Source organism: Empidonax traillii, unplaced genomic scaffold (assembly GCF_003031625.1).
Source record: "Empidonax traillii isolate 1590-97213 ecotype Southwest subspecies unplaced genomic scaffold, ASM303162v1 scaffold379:size601899, whole genome shotgun sequence".
Classification (NCBI taxonomy): Eukaryota; Metazoa; Chordata; class Aves; order Passeriformes; family Tyrannidae; genus Empidonax; species Empidonax traillii.
Window position 1 is genome coordinate 467,636 of NW_020955572.1, and position 23,912 is coordinate 491,547.

At 39.9% G+C, this 23,912-nt stretch overlaps 1 protein-coding gene across 1 annotated transcript in view; it reads right to left on the reverse strand.

The window, feature by feature from the left end:
• TLL1 (tolloid like 1) overlaps positions 1 to 22,990 on the reverse strand; it is a 130,776-nt gene extending 107,786 nt beyond the window's left edge. Inside the window, exon 1 of the mRNA XM_027893081.1 lies at positions 21,190 to 22,990. Coding sequence (XP_027748882.1) covers positions 21,190 to 21,349 — 160 coding nt within the window. The 5' untranslated portion in view covers positions 21,350 to 22,990. The remainder of the gene's footprint in view (positions 1 to 21,189) is intronic.
• Between the last annotated feature and the right edge of the window lie 922 nt (positions 22,991 to 23,912).

Below are 23,912 nucleotides of genomic sequence, written 5' to 3' on the forward strand. Positions count from 1 at the left end.
TCCAAGCTTTTAAGCAAAGATTAAAAATGAAGTAGTAAACAGACCCCCGACCAGAGCTTCTGCTTCACCAGGCTATTTGTATTGGTTCACCCCATTAGGCTGTAATACAAGCCATTCAGCCTTTATACAAATGCTTTCCTCAAAAACATCTTCCTCACTTGCAAATAGCTCTTGTCTTCAGGAACTCAAACTGCCGCTGCCATACTTTCTCCAAAAGCAAGAGAGGAAAAGAATCTTTTTTTCCACACTTTCTTCTCTGCCACCTGCATGGGAAAGGTTCCCCATGTTGATTTCCCTACCTGCTTTTCCTCATGGCCACGCAGGTAACAGTTCATCTACCAGCCTTTACTGATGGTGACTAAGTGGGCTGATGGATGCCTTTCAGGACTTACTGGTGGCAGCAGCGGTAAGACTCTACCTGCATTATTCCATTTATGGCAGGACCAACTGTGTGGAAACTGGGTCACTTCTGAATACAGGAGATGATGCAGAAGGGATATGTAATTGATTCTTGTGACTACGGGCTCACCAAGTGTTGCCAAGTTTAACTTAAACCCTCAGGGCTTAAATCTGGGAACAAGTTTCCCATATGATAAAGGAAGAATCAGTTTTCCCCTTCTGATTTTGGAAAATATGACAGAAGAAGCTTCCCAGACAGACTCCATATACCAAGTGTCTTCTTACACTCTAAAGTGGAGAAGAAAGACGGTATACTTAGTCAACAAGGTACAGTAGAAAGAAAGATTGCAGTGTCTAGGAGGCTCACAGCAGTAGCCATCAGGTTTGCAAACTCTGTTAGTTGTTGATGCAATGCCCCCAGGTGCACTCCTGTTTCTTCTAGCAGCTGCCTCAAGAACACTAGGCACAGTTACTTGGGAAAGCAATAACCAGCTGCCTTCAACTCTCAGAGTCAGTCAGAAATATTAAAAGCTGACTTAGGAATATTTGGGGATAAGGAATGAAAGATGAATCAGTGCAACATTTCTTCTCCCTCGTTTTGTCTGCCACAATAACATCACGGTGCCTGAAAATACCATGAATAGCGGATTTGCTAATACACATAAGTAATTTTTTTTTTTTTAAGCTTAAAGGATGTTTTAGGCTCCCTAGACTTCCTCTCCAGTACCAGCAGCTGAATTCTAACTATTTTAGTGGTCAAATGACAACACTTGTGTTCATGGCTATTTTTGAAAGTGAAAGAAAGATAAAATTTAAACCAAAAAAATCTTTCACATACAATTCTGCTGTAAATCTCTCTAGTTTACACAATAGTTCTGAGAGAGCAAAAAATACTAGTGGAATATACGAAATGGTTGTTTGAAAGGAAACCAAGAGCTTTTGTGGATGGCATGCTTCAGTAAATGGATAATGTAAAGATTTTCATTAAACCACTTTTTATGTTCAATAATCTTTTTCACTATTAAAGTTATTAAAAAGCTTTTACATGATAAGTTGTCAGCATTCTATATGAAAAAAACCGCTAACTCAATAGGAGGCTGTCATAAGTGTCAGTGCTAGGCTGACACAGGACTATTACTTTTTTTTTAACCCTACCATTAATTAAATTCTCAGTATGACAAAGTGCACACTGCAAGAGCAGGTGAAAAAAAAAAAAAAAAAAAAGAGGAAAGCACTGAATGAACCAATTCATTATGCATGTATTCACTACTAACTTCTTTCTTCTTCTGTTACTTTCCCTTCTAAACCTTCCAGTTGAGCTTTACATTTAGTCAGACAAGCTGTCTCCTATGAGTAACGAATATAGGATTTTCACTATAATGATACGCCTTTCAGTACACAAGCATTACACAACTAAAATTACATTTTCACTAGTTAGATGATAAAGGAAACTTTCATTGTGCTTCCTGTAAAAAATTCCTGGATAAAAGATAAAAGAGCGTGTGAAATGAAAAGCACATTTGAAAGTGAAATTCATAAGTAAGCAGCCAGTCATGTATGTTTGATTATTCTTTATACTGTAGAGTGCTGGCTAAATCACTTGAGAGCAAATGATTATTTAGCATCAATAATCCCTAATACAAGTTATGAATTTATTTTTTTAAAGTTAAAAGTGCATTAATAATATAACAAGAATAAATTATTGGACAAAATTAACAAAAGCTTTTTAATAAATCTAGTGTTACATGTGTTCATAAGCTTTGTTCTATAACTAAATGGACTTTAATTTGAGAAGTTCATTAGATTAAAAAAAATTTCTTTAGTCCTTGTGACATATTTAATTTTAGACATGTTGGTTTCATGTTTAAATAATGTATACAGCTCTGGGTTAAATATTTGACACCTGTGAGGGAGGAAGAACAAAGAAATACTCAAAGCTGCGGGGAATTGTCATATTTTCCATTTTAGCAATGAGATAAACTACCGGAAAGTTCTGACAGAGATGCAGAATAGCACCTGCATCCAAGCCCATACTCTCAGAAAAATCAGTGATGTTTTCACTTATTCGCAATTGTTGCTGCTGAATTGGGGCCTGAAGGAAAAAATACAGAATAAAAGAGCAGATGGAAACCCCAGAAGAGCAGATGAAGAACTGCCAAGAGTGACTGAGGTGAAACAGAGCCAAATATTTTTATCAACTCCTAAAAGACGACACTTTTGGTAGTGAGATCAGAAGCTGAGCAATCACACCAAATTATGCTTCAGGCTGAGATGAAAATTTTTTTCTTCTAGTCAGTATATATAATAAAAGATAAAAAGCATAACATAGGAACTTTTCTAAATATATCAAACAAAACCAGAGGCAACCTTATAACTCACAAGCTCTAGAAGGGAAGTCCACTGGAAAACAAAATAATACTGGATAAAGGGCAGATGCTACACAGCAATTCTGTTTCACAAAGATAAGTGTGGGTTGTAAGATGAAAGTAACTTATCTGCTATTGCTTTACAGAGTGTTGTACTCATGGCAAAGGTCAGACCTACACTAAACAAACTTTAGCTGATTATTCCAAAGTCAGGGTTCAAGTTTTTATTGCTGGCATTTCTATTAACAAGCCTGCACCTTGGGCAAACTGAAAGGTGATGCCTGGTTTCAGACTACTGGTGCACAACAGCCTGAATCCATGAGATGCAATCCTGGGAAGAATGTCTGCAATGGGCTGAGAGAGCAATAAAAGCTTTCAGAGACTGTTCAGGAATGAACACATCTGATCAAACAAACAAACAAAAAAAAAAAACCAACAAAAAAAAACCACAAACAAAAAAAAAAACCACGAAAAAACCCCGAAAAATTCATCTGTCCAATATCCATTCACCAAAAGCAAAAACAAAAGATTGGGTTCTGGCAATTTCCTCCTAAAAGATGAGGGACCAGAAATCCTGGGATTCATTAAATACTTCTGCCAAATATTTTAACGGAGAAACCTAAAGAGGATCTGTACTCAGACAAAGGGGCTTTTTTAATTAAAAAAAAAAAATTAACAACAAAACTACATATTGTTCTGAGTGGAAACAAGGCAGACCACTATGGAAGACAAGATATGCATCTTTGAAAGTGAGGAGCTGTTACACTCCCTTTTGAACCTAAAGCTATCTGGAAAAGCAATTAAACTGTCAAGAGGAACCCATATTCTTTAGAATATGCAATTTGTACCAAAAACCTGTCCCTCACATGCAAGAAGAGTGTCCAGCTATGTGGGGGACCATTTAATTGGGCTATAATGAATTCTAGCTTCTCTAAGAATTAACCAACAACTGCACAGCAAAGGCATAATTTCATTTTCCCGCTTCCATCCAGCTTCTCACTCTCCTACAGCACGTGCCTCAGTTCTCACTGCTTTTTTCATGCCCAAGTTTTAAGAGGTTGAACAACAGGAATTGCCTTCCCATGATGCCAACCTTCCAGAGTCCCCACCAAGTTCCAGATCTGTGTTGATTTTCTCTTGGTCCATCTTAACTACTGAAGGAATTGGAGTCCCCAGAGAGTGACTATTTTAATTGTGCACTGGCAACAGGCAGCACAGGCATGTTGCTTGCTGCCCATGAAAGTTAAGAACTGTGCAGCTACATCCAAGAGCAAGACAAGACTGTAGATGACAGATATGACACAGAAACAACCAGCTGTTTCACTGTTTTACATTGCTTGACATAAAGCAACTGGAAACAGCTTTCAGACATAAACAGAAAGCCCAACTGGTGAGGATTATTTTTGAGCAGCCCAAAGTTAATATTCAACACTTCAGTGCACACAAGGGTTTCCTGAAAATGACCTTAATACCATGGTTGTCTACCACTTTAAAGCAGAAGCAAAAAAATGTACAGAGTGTAATACTGTATGTACAGTTAAAAGAGGTTGTCCTTTAATATGTGTGCATAACATAAGCAATGTGCTCTGGAAAAATCAAATCAAAAGTTAATACACATCAAGCGCCTGCAAAAATCTGAGCTGGTGATTACAATTTCGGGCAGACAACTTGGCACAGACACAGTCTTATGGGTATATGAAAACATGGTTTTCAGCGCAAATGCATATTGCACTTCAGCGGAGAATTTGCTTTCGTTCTGCCACAAAATAGTCCATCAACACTAACCTTCTTTTTTCCTTTTATTACTAGGTGAACATATTTCATGTTTGCATGAGATATGGGAGACAGCTCATTTTTCCCTTGCAGTCAACTCAATCTCATCCAAACTATTAATGTACAAGAGTTCCAAGACTTTTGCCAGTGGATGTTAAGTCAATTCCCCCTGACTTAACTCAGGACAAAACTCAGCCATTATGCAACAGAAGAAATGTTAAATGGTAAAGCTATTCTGTACAGAGACTTTATTTTCTCTTTATGAGAAATAGGCATGAAACAATATATTCAACAGATCAAACAGTTTATGTAACGTCTTTGTTACCTTTATCAACATTTTCACTAGTACTTGCACTAGAATGAGCTCCTATACCACAAACATATTTCTGCGAGTACAGTAACTGGATTGAAACAAAGACATACTTTGTTTCCAGGAAGAAATCTGCATACTTCATAGAACAGTGAGCTTTTAAAGAAAGTCGTCTTCAAACACAGTGTCCCCCAGGCAGATTTTACTACTCTAAATTTAATATCAGCCTATTCTGTAAACCAGCAAAGTGTCTGGCAAATGCTTCTGTAAGATTTTATCTAGAACACATAATGACAGCAATTTCCCATTTTTCATTTACATTACCAAATTACATAAAATCTTCACAATTAAAATCCAAGTTCATGCACTTTTTCGACTTACAGTTTATCTATCAAACTGTGTCAACATATACTGCAACTGTGTGTCTCAACATCCTCAGCTTAATTGACCTCATGGAGCTGAGAGTGAAGTCTCACTTTGTAACCACATTATGTTCATTTCAATAGCATAAATGAAGCAGACATTTTATAACCAAAACTTGCAAATGTTTTAGTACAAGAAGTATCTTAAGTCTAAGCTCATGATCAAAAAAATTTCAAACTGCCACATCTACCCATACATGTAAGAATTAAAATGCAATGTCACTTATACAAGCAACAACTGAAATAATAATTTTAGAATTACCCAGTTTCTTACTACTCTGATTTGCCACTGAATAGAAACTTGACAGCTCCAGTCAGGGCAAACTTCAATCTCTTTCAGGTAGTCTTGTTTTCAAATATTTTCATCTCAATTTTTATATATAAGCCTGTGATGCAGTGACAAAATTTCCTCACAGACACATCACTGGGTACATCAATACCACATTTTATTACCAGCTATATTCAAACTAAATATATCCATAGGCCAGTCTACTTACAGATGCACTACGCCCTCTCACAAACTTACTGTACTCTGCATCTAGTAAAGACCTACTTCCTTCTACCTGAGTGTCAGAAAACTGACATAAAGATACTCTGAGCAAGCTTTTTTTAAGGTAGAATTCTCTGAAAAAAAAATAAACACAACAAATCAAACACAAACTCAGGAAAGCAAAACTCTCTAGGGTAAACTATAAATGTGATAAAATACCATTAGATAAATATGACATAGTGAATACAGATATTAAACAGTTAAATAATATGATGACGTGTAATACTGGTAAAACATAATGGGTCAGACTGGTTGAAAGTTAAACATTCAATACTAGACCCATATCCTGCTTTAAAAGTCAGGATGAAAATAATATAGTTGGTTGAGGCAAATTTTGCCCTGTTTGTTCATATAATAGCAGAAGTTGCTAGCTTGTGTTTTTCTTCTAGAAAGAACATCTACATTTAACTTCAGGAATTCATTTGGACCACAAAATGTGAAAATAGGTCCTCTTACATAAAAATAAAAATACAGTTATTTAAAAGAAATACGGAGTTAAAATAACTTGGACACATGTATTTACACTGCTGTCTTCACCTGTCTTCACAGCCTGATCAATACTTTCTTGTTGAAATACATCAGTGGCATGAAGTATTTGCTGTATTTTTTTCCATATATGATCAAAATTTCCAGCTGGACTGCTGCTTGTCACCTTTGAAAGATGACACATATAGAATGCTAACTATGGTAAGCATTTCCCATCCCCAGAGAATTAAGAATATTTTTCCACTTAGATGAAAAACAAGCCAAAAAATTATTAAGCACATTATTAATTCTATTATAGAGAAAGGCTATTGGGAAATGGGGTATATTTTGCCAAGTTTCTTTTGAGTTTCTTCCTTGCCAATTGTAGTCAAAATACAAAGTATAGAAACTGACAGTAACAACTGAACCACAGGTTTGGTGCTGGGGTTTTAACTAAAATCAGAGCTAAGACAACATACTGAAAGTTTTGGGGTTCAATATGTGTTAAATATGTGTTAAAGAAAATGTACCAAATATCACAACTAAAAACAAATGAAAAAATTATTTTAAAAATCCTCTGCATATTTGAAGATGACAGATGCATCATCAATTGCACTTGATGTCTGAAACTTATCTTTTATTCTATATACAAAAATCTTTATTACCTTATTTTTATACCTTATAGTAAAACTCTATTTCACAACTTTGGTGCACACACTAGTTGATCTGTTCAAACTATGGGAAAAAAATCAGAAAATTAGTTATTGAATTGAATGCCTTTCTAAAAGTATCTTATTTTAAGCATGTCTTTGGCACTTTTTGCAAGGTATGCTACACTATTTTCATTGTAGTAAAAATGTTTCCCAAATACAAAAATCCTAACATACTTGCAGTTCTTGAACATCCCTTCATTCTCATGAAAGCTTACATTAACAAATGTCAATGCATCTATTGCTCTCTATGACAAAGAATTTCTGAGAACGTACAAAAAGACACCTGAAGCATTACACTACTCATGGGAAGGCTGGACTTCCTAAAATTCACTCCACCAGCCCTGAGAAACTGCAGCAAGTACCCTCCAGACTCAGGGGGGAGCTGCAGGATTTATTCCCGAGCATAGTGTGGCGTGGAGCCAAAGGAGTAATTTAGCAGAGTTTTTGGCCAAGCAGGAAAGTGTTCCATTTCTTCTGCCATTCATTGAGACCCACGAGGAAACTGAGACAGGAAGTCAGGCTTCCAGATAATAGGAGCGTTCCTAATGATGTCCTTTGGCTCGCAGCACAGAACAGTTCCTCTATGCTCACTCTTGCTACAATATCTTTTCTCTATATAACTTCCCACTGCAAAGGGGGAACAACAACAAAAGCTTTTTAAATTAATTTTCCTTTGCATCCAATTCAACGGGCCTAGTTAAACTGCATGGATTATCTGCTTCTGTACCGTGTATGAACAGCAACTACTTGTTTCTTTTAAAACAGCTCATTATGCTTGAAAATCAGTCTAGCATAATGTCACTTCAGAAAGATTCTTCCACTGCAATGTCTATATATATATATTTTAAAACATTACAAAAAACCAAAAGACATATTACACCCTAATTAGCTGGTTACCTCTTGCCTCCTTTGTAATGGACTGTCAAAAAAATACACCTCCTATAAGTCTCAGTAAAGTGACCCTAAATATAATTGTTCTTCAGGTTCAAATTCTGACTTCAATAAAGTGAATGTCACCATGCCATTCCTCTCATTAGAAGTAACAAGAGATCCTGAAGGGAACTGCAGCCTAAGTGAAGAATTCAGCCTTATAGGTTGCTGCACATAAACATAACCCATTTAACATTAATACATAAATATGTCAGGACACACAAGTCAGATAAAAAAAATGAAGACACTACTTTATCATAAAGGGAAAAAACACCTAAACAAAACACCCTCCATTGGCTGCTGTGAGCCCCTGCCCTGAGCACAGCTCCCTGCTGTACAGTCCACACCATGGCCTACATAACACAATTCAGAATCTGCAGCACATCATTAATGCAGACTCTTCCACATCCAACCTATGGGATCTCCTGTATATCCCATGGCAGGATATGAGGCAATGCTATTTTAGCTATGATAGTCCAAAAAGATGAAACTCAAAGTTTGCAAGGAAGGCAGCTATCTTTTCTTAGACTGATCTGACAGAAAGAAGAAGTGTAACAAACTTCCTGACAAACCATCTTTATAAGCCATGGCATTTTACCAGGCAGAAGTGTCATGGAACAATCCACAGCAGAGTGCAAAAGCAAAACTAAAAGGTCTGTGTGAGAATAATTCATCCATATTTAACTGAATGAAAGGTTGGAACACAATACCACTAGGAATTTTGATATGTGTATCATTATTTTAATTAAAACTCACTACCCTAGAAGCAGCTAAAGACAGAGTACAGTTTGATCTGCAGAAGAAAATGCACTCACAGAAGTTTCTGCTGGAAATCCTCTATCTATTGCTGCAGAGAGTTCACCATGGGATAATTCACCTCTCATTTGCATCTCAGTTTTACCTGATTACCTGGCTTCCCTTGGCAAATAACCCATGCAGCACTTTGTGATGCTGAATAATTCTCCATGACATCCCTAAGCACCTATCCAACCTTAAACACAAATACCTGAGACTCTTCAGGCAACAAACAGAAAGGAAAACTAAATGCGGAACTGATTATGAAGATGGTAGGAAGGAAAGATGCAGTGTCTGTTTGGTTGTGACTTGTGGGGCAAGTACACCCTGTAACTCTATCAGTGCATCAGCGGGTCTTCATCGTGTTCCTTTCCAATGGACAGCCAGCTGTGGAACGGGTTTATTTTGATACTAGAACACCATAAAACTAAAAGGAATCACAACTGATTGGCATGTAAGAATGAGGTTATTCACTTTTTTCTTTAGCACTTTCAAGTGGATAAAAAATCTCATCTAGGTATTTGCGGATTTTGATGATAGATCATCTACTTGTTGGAAGGAGAAGAGAATTTCTCCACTGCTAAAACCTAGGATATTTTAGGTCAATGAAGTCGAGCCAGATTATGTGAGTAGAAACCAAGTGTCACATAATTTTGCTTCTTCACTAAGATTATGTAGTTAGAATTGAGTATTACTATTTGTGTTCACTTTTGTTGATTTTTGCCTTACAGCTGTTATTTAGTCTGAGCTTGCTCATATTTAGGAAAGACAAACAAAATGTTTAGAAAGACTTAATTATGAATGTAAGTAATTCAGGAAACCTTTGATTTCCTATACGAACTTGGACCTAAAATAACTAGATCAATGAATCAGCAAAAATACATTATATGTGATAAAATGTTATACCACATACCAAATAAACCTAAGACACATTTTGAAAAATCTCAAAAAATAGTCAACCAAGAAAGATCAATTTTTTCAAGTCAAAAAAGATTGCTATAACTTTAGCTGGCTCTACACATTGTTGATTTAAATCAACACTGAGTACCTTGCATTTCTCTCTAACATTTTAGCTTTAGCCCCCTCAAGATCTGCATATCTCCATAAACACATTACTGATCAAGGAGGCATCTCTGTATTTGGCTCTCTTCCATAATGCAAAAGGAAGCATATGTTATAAATTCTCTTTACTCCAGTTTCGCTTCTGTAGACACACTGACTGTGATGCACCAGAACTACAATTCATAATTCAGCTTCTTCCAGATTAAATGCATTATGAATGAAAATACTCAAAAAGACTTGAATTAGGTTTCTTTATTTTCACCTGTACTTCACGTGTGAAAGGGTTTCATACTCAAGAATGCAGATGAAAGACCGAAAAAAAACGGAAACCCCTCTCCCACACTTTCTGCTCTCTACCACTCCTTCAGTGTAGTGATCAAAGGACCTAAACACTGTAAAAAGGGAATCAATTCATGACAAGCAGAGATCTTTCTCCTTCCTTTCCCTTAGCAAGCAACTCCAGGAGACTCCATAACTAAAGCCAAGTGAAGACCTTTCTTCAAACAAAAACCCTCAGTCAAGTCTAAACTCATTTATCACCTACAGTTCTAACTTTGACAATGATTTAAGTTCAACATGTGGAAGAAACAACATCAGAAAGAAAAAAGAAGTTTTCCAAACACAAAACTTTGTGTTTCCAAACACAAACTATGTGGTTAAAGGCAAGATTTGCACTGAGTTAGGCTATTTTGTAAGATTACTTAGTTCTACACAGCAATCTAGAGTTTTTGCAATCCATCCAAACTATACATAGCTTTGGAAAAGAAAAATACACTTTCTGCTCTCGTCTTACTTTGTTATTCAACTAATTCCTCCATTTATTTAATAAGTGGGGATATAAGTACACTTGTTTCTCCTAGCTTTCCAAGGATGCCTTTAGCTTCTAGCAGCCCCTGGGTTAGGAAACGTTTTAATTTTGGGATATTGTAAATTACTGAAGAGATTTTCAGGGCTTGTCAAACTTCAGCTAGTGGTACACGATTTTCTTGATCTTAGTACAAACTACATTGACACTAGTTTCACATGCCTGCTGTACTTTGTAATGAGTGGCTTACTATCTTCACCTTTACATTTCTTGAAATTATACAGATAAGGAACTGTATATGCAACTGCAACCATCATGTTCGTCAGCATCTTTAGCCATCTAGCAGATTGAACAATTAAAGTATTCAGCTATAACAAGAAGAAACCCATCTCTAAAGTCTGAGAAATTACTGCAGTAATCAAAATTCAGTCTTATCCTGAGGCTTCTTGTAAGGAGGAAGAAAAAAAAAAAAGAAAATCAGATGCTCTTCAAGCTGCTGGATTTTTTTCACACCCCAGTCCAGCAAGAAAGAACCTGTAATCACAAGGTCACCGAATGTAAGATTTCATGATACTCTTGTGCTAGTGATGACAACTACAGAAACTGGGGCAAAAATCCAACTGCCTTCATTGATGTGCCTGCAATCATGAGCAGGCACGTGCATGTGAGCACATGAATACAAGTAAGCCAGAGTCCAAGCACACAGAAGAAAATCAGTCAGCTCTGCACTTCATTACTTATTCACCTATAAATATTATCTCTATAACAGCTGGAAGCATTCCCACTGAGTTCAATGCCCTCTAGATCAGGTTTACACACAAATGAACTTGGGCGCTTATGAGTGGAGAAAAATCCAAAGGGAGAAAAAGGCACCCACACAATCTGTATGTGCAGCTTTAAAGATCCTGTATAGATATTTCTGTAGGTATCAGTGATAGCTACTTAGGTTGTCAGGTGAGTATGTGCATCCATGTGTTTTAAAGATAAACACATGTGTAAGTGCTCCACTGGACCCGTAACGACAATCTTTAAACATAGGTAAATGCAGTTTTCTTCTTGTATGCTTGCACACATTCATTTTCATCAAATATAGTCGGTCAATGTGTTTACAGTCATACTGAGCTTCAAAATTCATTCACTTCCCAAAACTGCTAAATCGCATTTGTCTTTTAGGCATGCTACAAGACATGAGTTTTTAAAATAACATTTAGGATAGGCTGAGGAACAAAGGAACTGCAACATTGGATCATATCCAAGGTCCTGTCTCTGACAGCAGTTACCACCAGCTGCTTCATAGAAAGAAACAAGAATTTGCAGTAGGTAGACAAGGATAATGTTGCCACACATCAGGGTTCATCCATGTTTCCACCTACTAAATACTGGTTTGAAGTCTGAAGCCTAAGGTATATATGCACTTGAAAATGTTATCAATACTAAACATCAGCAATATCTGGAGCTCTGATATCTATGTAAATGTCATATCATATATCCAAACACTGACTCAGCAGAATCCTTTAATAGATTCCAATCTAAAAAAAGCTGTATAAGATTCCCCCATATCTCCTTGTCTTTGTTCGGAATTTTCCACTTCCGAATTTAATAGACTATTAGGAGAAAAAATCTATTTTATCTTCTTATATAATTTCTTAAATTGTTCATGTTTATGTCCCTTCTCTTTCATTTTTGCTTTTCTAACTTGAAAATCTTTTTAGCCTCTTTTCATTAAACAGTTTTTCATTAATGTAAACTTTGGGGAATAAAACATTTACCCATACAAACCTGATTTCTTAGAGATTTATAGGCTCAATTATATTTTTTTTGTCTCAGGGTTTATTGTGGGTTTGTTGGGTTTTCTTTAATAATTTCTTTTCCAGGCAAAAAAGATTATTCTATATAAGTTTTCAGAACATAATGCTATTATGGCATATCAGTAACAACAGAATATGGATTCCACAATTCAGTCCTGAATCAATAGTCTTGAATAGCTACATAGTTAGAGAAAGACTGAGCAGTTTATATGATGACACAAGGATGGGCTGAGGGACAGATCAAAAATCCTGATATTAAACTGAAGATCATAGAAAAGATGGTCATGCCTTCAACATGGCACTGGTAATTTTTCATGGAAAAATGCTCATCGTTAGAAAGGGCTAAGGACATTGCCTGAACATAAAATACTCAATTTATCCATTTGCCTATATGCTTATACAAGAGCTTAAGTAGAGAATTATAAATATAGAAACAGTTCTGAAGTAGGGCAGCATAACCTACCTGCAATTAAAGCTGAAGTTAGAGCACAATTGTAAGTTGAGTAAGGGGGAAAAGCAAGAGCAAGTAAAAATTAAGGTGTATGCAAATTTGTTATAAATATAAGGACATTTTACCAGATGGAGAAATTGGGCAGTTCATCATCATGTTCTCACACTCACAAAGTTGTTCTAAAACTACTCCTCATGAAAGCAAATATAATTGGCTGTTCAAGTAAACTGTTTAAATAAATCTTGATATTATATAAGAACCATCTGAAATTATTTTCTATGCTTATCTGAGTGCATTATCTGGAAACATAAGAAGCTCTGTGTTTTGGCTACTATTTCTACAATTACTGTGCCCTGACCAAAATTCTTTATACTCTACCAGGAAAGCGGAAAAGTGTTAAAGGTCTTTAGTGATACAATGCCCATGAGAGCATGAGCGTACCTAACTAGTACTTATTAAAACACCAGATACCAATAAAATTGATTCATTTCTGTTTAATAACAATTATATTTGTCACTAGGAATATATTTAACTGCTGCTACCAGCATGATGATAATGTAACCCACCTGCACAGCTATTTAGATACAATCCTAACATCTGATGTCCATGCCCCCTCACTTCTTACAATAGCTGGTATTTAAACTCCACCACACAGTTTACAAATATCCAAGGATCACAATGTGACTGGAAACGTCCTGACACCTTTCAAATACAGTGATGTATCTCTGTCACTCAATTTCTGTAGGAAAAGAAATTAAATTCACAAGAACAGCAAGACAGATAACTTTTACATTCAGATTTAAATGCACTGAAAATGAGCTTTAAAATAAACATCTTTCCTTTGCATTTTTATGTCCTGATTTTGCTGAGTATTCCCTGATCAGATATCCTTTATAACCATCAAAATGAATAAAAAAAAATTTAAAATCAATTCTTAGTCAATTACTGATAGACTTTTTACCATTGAAGTATATATAGCAAAGAAGCTGGTTTAACACACACTGCATACCCCATTAGGCATCAAATTTCACAAGCCTCAGGAAAAAAAATCAGGAGTTATTTTAGAACAATATTGATTTTTTGCCATTTTGGTCTTGACAAACTCTGTTTTTTACCATCGAAAGGAAAACCCACAAACCTACATTTTGGAGCATTATTGCTTTGTAAGAGCTATCTGACTGTGCTGAAATATTCTCAAACACTTGATGCTCACTTACAGCCACTCATAATTTGCAGTTGCAGACCATTACTCAGGCAAAAACTCCAAATAAACATCATGAGAGTATCTGCATGAGTAGGAACTGCCTCCATAACAGTCTGCAAGAGCAGTCACTCACATGGGTCTCACACCGACACTCTACATATGTCCACAGCACAGCCTCCACCTTCACACTCCCCAGCTCAACCTGTTCTGACGCATTTCTATTTATACAAGCTTTACACTTCAAGTACTTAGAGTACTCTTATTTCTGTTGATCATCAAGGACAATCTTCAGATCTTGATATTTAGGTACATGAGCCCAACAGAGAAAAAAGGTTCGCGTACATATTCTGTATAAACATTTGTAGGTGGATATTTCAGGGTTGGACATGAAATGCTTAACAGATCACTGCAGCCCACTGAGCACTCCAAGCATGAGGCCTCTGCGAACATGCTGGTCACACACAGCCCACCCATCCTGCTTCTCCTCATCATTTCCAGCTGCGGGTAAAGGTGCCCAGTTTCTTTCCTACAGAACTCTCAGGGCACTAGAGGACAATCTTACAGAAGATCTGTGATGAGCTAGAAGTTATTTTTGGAGGGAATAAATAATAATTGTAAGCAAGAGAAGAGTATGTCAAGGGAAAAAAACCAGAGGGATAGATGACTGGTCAGGCAGCAGAGGAAAAAGCCAAAAAGCTAGTAGAAAGTGTATTTGGTGGAGGAAGGGAATCCAGAGGCAAGGGAACTTGCCATGGGAACAAATAAAGAAATTACAGGAAAAGAAGCAGAAGAACAGCAGGCACAAAGAATGACTATGCATTAAAACACATTAGCAGATTGGCCATTAGGTCTTTTTTAGCCAATAAAAACAGCTTGACAAGACAGAACTAAAAAAATCCAAAGATTTCTCTGGTCACATTTTCAGTTCCTATTACCCTGAAGGAATGTAGTAGGGAGGTGGACAGAGGTCGTTTGTGGTTAAGAATGGGGGGAATGGAGTGCATTCAATAATGACTGAAACAAATAGATTAGAAAGCTCCTAAAGAAACTGAGAAACAACTGAAAAACACTATGAAATGCTGTTCATCCAACTGAAAGTTGTGAAAATCCAAAGCTTAGTTTTGCTCTGGAATACTGTTAGAATATATTTTTCCTTCAGATACATATTTTTAAAAAAATTATAGACCATAATATTTTTCATTAGTCTAAAGCCAGACCACAAAAAACTATTTCAGTTTAAGGATAAATACATCTTGTCTAAACAAAGAGTAGAGATTTCTCCCCTTGTTTAATTTATTCACCATTATAAAATTTAGAGTTAGAGTACTATAATGCATCCAGGAGGGGGAAAAAAAAAAATTTCCTCCACAAGCTTGTGAAAAGCAGAAGTTCACTCTTCAGTTTTACAGCTTTTCTATTTCACAGACATTCCTTCATTACCATGTACCACAGACATGACTTTCTCTCCAAGAAGAAGTGAATGAAATTATGTCATAAGCCTATCAACCCTGTTGTTCAGAGAGGCAATAAGAATGACATAAGGCAGAGGTCCAGGTGTGGTGAATGTTACTGAGTTTGCCTGGGGGACCTGATTCCAAGCTCAATTAGATTTGTCAATTAGATTTGGTCTGCAATGATGTAATACTGCTCTTTGCAGGTCACTCATTTGACACTTTGGAAATATATTCAGACATAGAGCCCTATGGAAAGTGGTCTGGACATGAAATTGAGCCTTTGGTGTGGGATGATACCCACGAAGTTAGAATATAAAAGATATTCATTTAATGTAGTTTTCCCAGAGTCTCATATTGAATTAATCTTTTCAGTGAAGTTGAGGAGAAAAAGAACTTCATGTTCCCACAACTCTCTTTCAAAGTTATTGAGATATCACATTACAAGGCAGCACAGATAAAGCAATGGTGGAGAATTCTGGAAAAATATACTTAAGAAGCTAAATTTCTCTGTAGTCTGATTTACCCTATAAGATTATTCATAACAGGATGGAAACCAGTTGGGATAGACTATTCAGAAAACCTTGTTTCTGTTTCAGCTGCCTACACTATGCGTGTACTACATGAACAGCCACAGTTCTGTCAATCTGGCAAGTGATATTAGCAGCATAACCTCTATATTAGTGCAAAATGCACGATATATCTTTAAGAATCTACTTCTTGACTGAACTATAAAGATGAAAGATCAAAATCATGCAACAGATTCAAAACATATAATCAGAGAGTTAAAGAATTTTCTTATTATCAGACTGCACAATTAGCATACTTACAGCTGAACACGTCCCAGAACACAAGAGGGAAACTAAAAGAAAAACAAAATGTAGCAGTATAGAAGGCTACCGCTACAACATCAGTAAACAACAGTTAGATTGCTGTTATAGATTACACTGCATAATTATACTTAATATTTATCATCAATTTTTCATGTTCAACAACTTCACAAATAAAGTACATCACTAGGTTTCACACTTCAGTGATGTGGGAAAGACTAATATTCCTTCTATGGACAATCCAAACTTTTTATTATTATTTATAAAGTTGCAAAGTAACCAAATGAATTCCTTAGATTCTCACAGGAGGGAGAAATGAACACAGTGAGGAGTGTCTGTCTTAATTTTCTCTAATTCTCAAGCAGATTCTCAAGCACACAGAATTTGTTCTTGATCAAATAACGGCATGTTATCAAACTTAAAACTTATGAAGCTTTAAATTTGCTTGTCTTCAATATTCTTTTTCTGACATTTTTATCTAGATTCACTGGGGAAAAAACCCTAAAAGCAACTCATGCATCATTTGAATGGAAAAAAGTCTCAATTAACTGTTTGAGGGGGGGTGGGGGGCGGCGAGGGAAAAGAAAGTCATCCAAACTAAGTGAAAAGTTTCAGCGAAGTTTTCCCTGAGAGCATTTTCCCCAGACAGAATTTCTGGTGCAAAAAAACCACAAGGCTTATAAAAGCAAAAAAATAATAGCCCCAGGAATTGAACTTCAAATTTATTCCCTAAATCTTCTGGTTTAGGAAGTGGAATACCTTACAGAACAAATGCTAGAAGAGGCTTACCTGAGGACAGACAGCTGTCCAGAGGCTGAAACAGACCTCAATGATGTGGCTATGCAACAAAGCTAAGACTTGTTGCCTAATCTCCCACAGTTCACAATATTTTAACTGGAAGATCACACCAGATTACACTTTTTTGTTTGGTTTGTTTTAGGAAAACAAAGTTGTTGAAAAACAAACTAAATATACAAAACCCCAAACAAACAAATAGCCTTCAAAAAACCTTGAATATCAACTAAATGCAGGTTATGAACAAGAGGAAATTCTCTTCCTACCTATCTCAATTCTGCGTCTCTCAACAGATATCCTGAATATATCATAAACCATGGCAAGAAAGGAAAAAAAGGAAAAACTTCAGGAATCTGCCAACAGATGTAGGTGCATGCTGCAATCTGAAAAGTTTGACAGTGCCCACTGAAATCTAACTCAGCATTTTATTCTTTGAAGCAATATCTGATTTACACAATTGCTGATCCATGTCCTTGAGTTCCTTAGAGTACTCTAGCACTCCTAGTTTCACATCTTCTGGCAAATTAGATCTTGAAGATGAACTAAGAATGACTTACACTTGAACTTCAAATGGTAAACACCGAGGGCAATATCCTGCAGAGAGACACAAGGAAATATCCGAGACATCAGAAGCACAGAAACTGTGTTACATCATATCCCGCTGTTATAGCATGCCAGGATACTTGTTATAAGAAGATGCAGCATGACCCAAAATTCATACATAGGTTAAAGGTCTACAGACAAACACACAGGAAGCCACACTGTTCATCAAGTTCTTCCACACAATGTTGACAGCTTCCTTCCAACACTCTTCTCCTCCACACTGTCACAGCACTTCTCCAGGCTCTTCTCTTCCCCGAAGCCCTTACTCCAGAGATCCCAATGTGCACTGCCAAGACTGCACTTTGGGGTTGTTGCATAAAATAGCTGCTGTTTTAGACACAGATGGAAATATCAGTTCCAGAAACAATTCCTAACCCTACTGGGCATCCGACAAAAACCTGCTATCTCTGGATTTTACACAAAGATGGAAATATTGTAAGAAAATTAAATTTTCAGCTTCTATAGTATCCTGCACTGTTCTGCTTCTAGGAATTTTAAGTTGAAGGAACAGTGTGAGTCTAGGCACATTCACTAAAATGATCCCTTCCTTACGAAAATGTTAAAATACATTCATAGTACCCAAAAAAGAATCCCACAGAATACCCATAAATAACACCTCAGAGGCTGGCACATCCTTTTTCTGGTAAATTTCTCCATCACTTTCACAAAACAGGAAAAGAGACCTACCAAAAGAACTCTTATTTAACAGAGTTAGGACTGTATCTATAAAGAGGTATTGAATTATAATGTTATCCAACTATAGATCTGTTGCCCCATGTGCAGTGCTTTCTGTCACAAGATTACAAATTTTTTCTCATGCAGCTTATGGAATAAAAACTAAGCCACAAACCCTACTCACTGGAGAAAAACTGAATGCAAATAACTTCAAAAATACAGATGAATCCATCTTGAGGGTAGGTCAAATTATTCTAGCACGTCTACAAAATCTGCATGGGTATCAGTGGAGTTTTTGAAGTATGTAACTAGGTAAAACCATAATTGACCTTAGGCCTTCCCCATTTTGCCAAGTNAAAAAAAAAAAAAGTACTTCTGCTGCCTCAGCTGAAAGCCCTCAACAGTAAAAGCAGGTGTTAATTATACCTAAGATACAAAGTTTGCATACCCAGAACACAATCTCAGCAAGGAGATATTTTATCTTGCACAGAGAGCGACCACACAAATTTGAGTGTGAACAACTCACACCCTGAGTGCGAAGCCTGGCTTTGTCCTTCTTTAGGGCCTCACTGTGGAAACATCCTAATGGCAGATATCAGTAAGTTTACTCATGGAAGTCCAAAATCCACCCCAGACGATAAGACCTGACCTAGGGAGAACACACATTTGGGCTATGCTGCTAAAAGAGGCTGAGCACCCTCTATTCCCATCATCTTTGATCAGGTATCAGTGCTTTACAGGCTAAGATTAATGGAGCCTTTGGGGAAGGTTTAGCAGGAAAAGTAGATTGGGAAATACTGGTGGAGATCAGTTTCACTAATACATAGAACTTTCAATTTTTTATTAAAAATGATGGCTACATGGTACAAACCCAGCATGCAGCAGTGGTGCGCATTTTCGTTCCTGGAGAAGTACCATATACTAGCAAACAAACTGAACAGAAAACCTCAAAGTGATTGCTTTTAAGACTAACAAGAACTACATACAGCTAACTCCTCACACACCTACTAGTCTTTCATTCCTGTAGTAGTATCTAAACACCACATACTTGTGAAAAAGCAACAGCAGCAAGAACTTCCATGAAATATTTCAATGGGCAAAATTCTTCTCCAGTCAAAACAAAATGATGGCAGAGAATTGGCAACGCTGATCAAATTGCAGTCATCTGCTGTTGTCTTTTTCCCATGCATAATCTCAAAACACTTAGTCTCATGAATTATAATTGCTAATTATTCCCACAATGAAACAAGAAGTACTAAAAAAATAGCACAGCAAACAGAGTGAATACACATTTCTTGCTTGACTCACATGAACTTCCTTAATTACAGACCAGAAGAAAAGAGTCAAGTTAACTATGACCAGTTACTTATATTTATTTGTGAGTACTAATTGAGGAGAAAATGATGTTTTGTTTGCAGTTGCTTATGTTCTTTTTGAACTTGAACATTCCTCAGTTGTAAGCAAGGAAAACCTAACAATTCACACTTAGGAATAAAGTACTGTTGTGATTAGAAAAACACAGTGTCTGCGTATTTGACATATATGTACACCACATTCTCTTCAATAAATTAAAGAAAACCACACAGACAGCGAATACAACCCTTGGCTGAACTAGTTTTCAAAATATAAAATAACTAATTAAGGCAAAGGAGACTGCTAGAAAACTTGAGCACTTGTTTAACAATAGAGCTGTAGGGAATAGACCACCGCTGTCGCTGATAACACATTGAGGGGGGAGGAGGGGGGAGCATCACCGAGATACACTTGTCTACTTAAATACCGGTGAACCCGGTTCCTGAGGTCAGTTCTTGTTACTGATAACTTTAACGGGTGAAGAATTGTACCTGGCATTAAGGAGGCTGCAGTCCTAAATCAGTTAGATAAACGTTCTAGAAAAACACTCAATTGCTCTGCAAAGTGAGAACAGGCTGTATCTCAGCTCTTCCCTCGCAGTTTAGGAAGGGGTGGGTCAGGCACGGAGCACGCAGGAGACACCGCAGCAGCCCCACCGCACACACGCTGTAAAACACCAAGCCGCAGCAACTACTTGTCAGGTTACAAGAGAAGGACGCGTGGGCTTGCATGGCTGAAACACCAGCAAACAGTTATCATCCCCCACGCATTCCCTACCGCTCGGGATCCTCACTTATCCTATCCATACCCAGAAGGCGCCGAGGGCCCGCCCCGGCCCCTGGGAAGGGGTGCCTGGCCGCGGGGGCGACAGGTTGAGATGGAAGAAGGGGAGAAGGAAACGGAGGCAGCACCCACGCCCGCCGCGGGGGCGGGCAGGGCCCCAGGAGAAGCCGCCAGTCTCCGGCGGAGCCCGACCCGGCAACTCCGTGCTCTCGGCTGGTGCTGCGGGGCATGGTCCCGCCTCGAAACCTTTAAGTCCTGCCGCAATGCTCTCTGCAACTTCCGCGGCTCCGGCGGCGGGGTGGCCCGAGGGCTCTGCAGCCGCCTCGACGCCTCCGGGGCCGCGGGGCGGTGGCGGCCGATCCTGCCTTGCCCTTCCCTGCCCTTCCCTGCCCGCCACCGCGCCCCTCTCCCACCCCAGCCGCAGGCGGTAAGGAAGTGGGAAGTCCCCGGAAAAGCAGGTCCCAGGTACTTCCCCAGGTGAGGGAGCTGGACTTAGGGCTCCGGCTGCGCTCGCCGCCTCTGCCCTGGGAGGGAGCAGGTGAGACCGAGACTCCCCCCTCACGCACCCCCGCCGTAAATAAAGCCGAGACAAAGTCACCATCTGGGGAGGGGGCGGGGAGCTGCATTAGACGTGGAAGTCACTTACCAGCTTTGCAAGGATCCTTATAATCTATCGCCTCGGCTTTATCCTCTTCAGTGAAATCGTAAGTGTAGTCATAATCAAGGCCAGAGCAGCAGGAAGGCTTCCCGCAGACAGTCCACCCGGCCAACCACAGTGCCATCCTCCAGCAAAGCATCTTCATCATCCCTCGGGCGGAGAGGTGGTGGGCAGGGCGCGGGTGAACTAGGCGGCCGGTTCGGCTGTCCACGCCGACTTGGGAAAGGGATGGAGGAACCACAGGTTTTGTTGAGGGGTTGGTTTTTTTTTTTTTTTTTTTTCCCCTTCTCCACCTGGGGGCTCTTCCGGGAGACGGTACTCCCTAGGTAGCCCCAGTCAGACGGGTGCGACACAAAGTGAGGAGCATGAGCGTCGCTGCCCCTCCTGCCCTCTCGTCGGGAAAAGTCTCTGGGTGTGTGGGTGGGCGCAGGGGGTGGACTCAGGCTGGGAGATCCTGTCTGTCAGGGCGTCCCCTCGCCTCTGTCAAACCCCAGCCAAACTTCCCGCGGAGGAGGTGGCGGCGGCGGCTGCCCGCGTCCCGTTCCGCGCCCGGCCCGCGCCCGCCGCGCCGCCAACCCCGGTCCCGCTGATGCTATCAGAAGATGGATCCGGGTTGCACATCAGCAAACTACCACAGGGAGAGGGGAAAAGAAAAAGAAAGAGAAAAGGAAGGAAAGAAAAGGGAACGGGCGGGATGGGGGAGGGAGGGTGCACTACAGTAAACCGCGGAGCTCTAGTGATGGGAGGCAGCAGCTATGCTGGAGGGAGCAAAAGTGTCAGAGCTTCGCCCCCCTCTGCACAAACACTCTAAGCTCTGTCTCTGGTCTGTCCCCCCTCCTCCGTCCCCCTTTAACTTACGAAAACCTTACAGGCAACTAACACACAGTCGTCAGCATCCTGCTTACTTATTCATACAGTCAGGGTCAGGATCCGGGCTGCTTCTGATCTGCTCCCTTGATAGTGTGTCTTATGGAAACACGCGCATTCACTATACGCCTCTATCTCCATATAGCTTTCTCTCTAGATAAGTAATGCATGGCATTTAAACAACAACAACAACAAAAGGATCGAGATCAGATAAAACAATGCACAGATCGACACCCGACAGCCAAAAGAGAGCGAGAGAATGGGTGTTGAAAAGAATTAACTACAATTTAGGAGACGGATAAATAAATCAGTGTCTGTGTATTTCCCCCTCTGCTGCGGCTGCTTTGCAGTGTTAGCCCCATGAGCTGAAGGGTGGGGGTTAAGGAGCGAGGGGGAGGGGGAAAGAGAAAAGTTTAAGCGCCCACAGTTTGTTTAAAACAGAGGAAGGTAATATAAAAGGTCCATTGGTCTCCAGAAGTTCAGCCAAGCAACCGGGAACCGGTTCCAAAATGAAAGTAAGAATAAACAAACAAACAGGGAAAAAAAAAATCAATGCGAACAAAAAGTAAAATCGCAGCATGCAGCAGCAGCGCGGAGATCTTGCAGTCGGGTTTTCCTGCTCTCACGTGGATCTCCAGGAGAGTGGTGGAGGTTTATTTTCCAAGCGAAGTTTCCGCGGGAGCCGCCGCCCCGCTCCGCGGTGTCCTGCCTCGCCTCGCCCGGCCCCGCCGCGCTTCAGCGCCGAGGCGCCCCGAGCCGCCGCCGGCTGCGCGGGGCCGGGTTTTGTTTTAAAGCCCGAGCAGGGATAAGCGCGCAAAGCCTCATTTCAGCCGATCAACCTGGAGAGGGAGGGGGAGGAGGGGTGGAGATACGTGCTGCTCGAATAAAACAAGATCAAGCGGAGATGGGGGGGGAAATGTATATAGGTAGTTAGAGATCTCCCTGCCTGCCTCCTCCCCTCCCCCGAGAAGGGCAGCTCCGATCCTGCAGAAACGCCCGAAACTGTTTCAGACCAAGGTGAGACTTTTCCGTAGCAAACTCTACTCCTCCTCCTTTTACGAGTTTCCATGGAAAAGGGCGGGGGGGACGACGAGGGGTGGGTAGAGGGGTGTTTCTTCTGCTCCCATTTCGCCGGGGTGTCACATTTAACACGGACTTTTGAAAGGGCTGCCGCGGAGAGGCGACTGCGTCTTTCTCTCGCTTCCGAGCCCGCACAGGCTCGCTCTCTTCGCAGCACTTCCCGGTAACCTTCCCTCTGTGGCAGGGGTGGAAATCCGGAGACAGTCCCTTCCCCTGCCTGTGTCAGGAGCGCAGGCAGAGCCGGCGGCGCGCCCCCTGGCTCCGCGGGCGCGGACCGCCCCAGGTGCCGCGGGGGCGGGAGGGGCGCGGAGAAAGCAGTTACGCAAACTCCGGGTAGGCACAGCCTGCTACCGCAGCTATCCAGGGGCTGGGCACAACTTCCTATCAAGACCTAGCTGCTCCCAAAAAACGGGGGGCGGGGGGAAGGCGATGGGGGTTTGGGGGTGGGGAGAGCAAGGCGCAAAGCCTCTTTTCGAATGACAAAAAGTGTACTGCCTGCCCAGAGACGGTGCGTCTCTACCGTTCTGCGAATGAAGGGTTAGTGTTGCTATAGATAGGCACTCTCAGCGGGTCATACCATTAAAACTGGAAAGGTCAGTTAAGGCAGAGCTAATAACAGTTTAATAATAGAGCATATTAAGGAGTCTGGCACCGAGTAGCATCACTGTCTTTGGAGCATCCATGTGTTGTGCTTCCTTGCATTTTTGGCATCCACATTGTGTCCATGTTACTCCTAATTCAGTCTTGTTGCTTCAAAGTTGAAA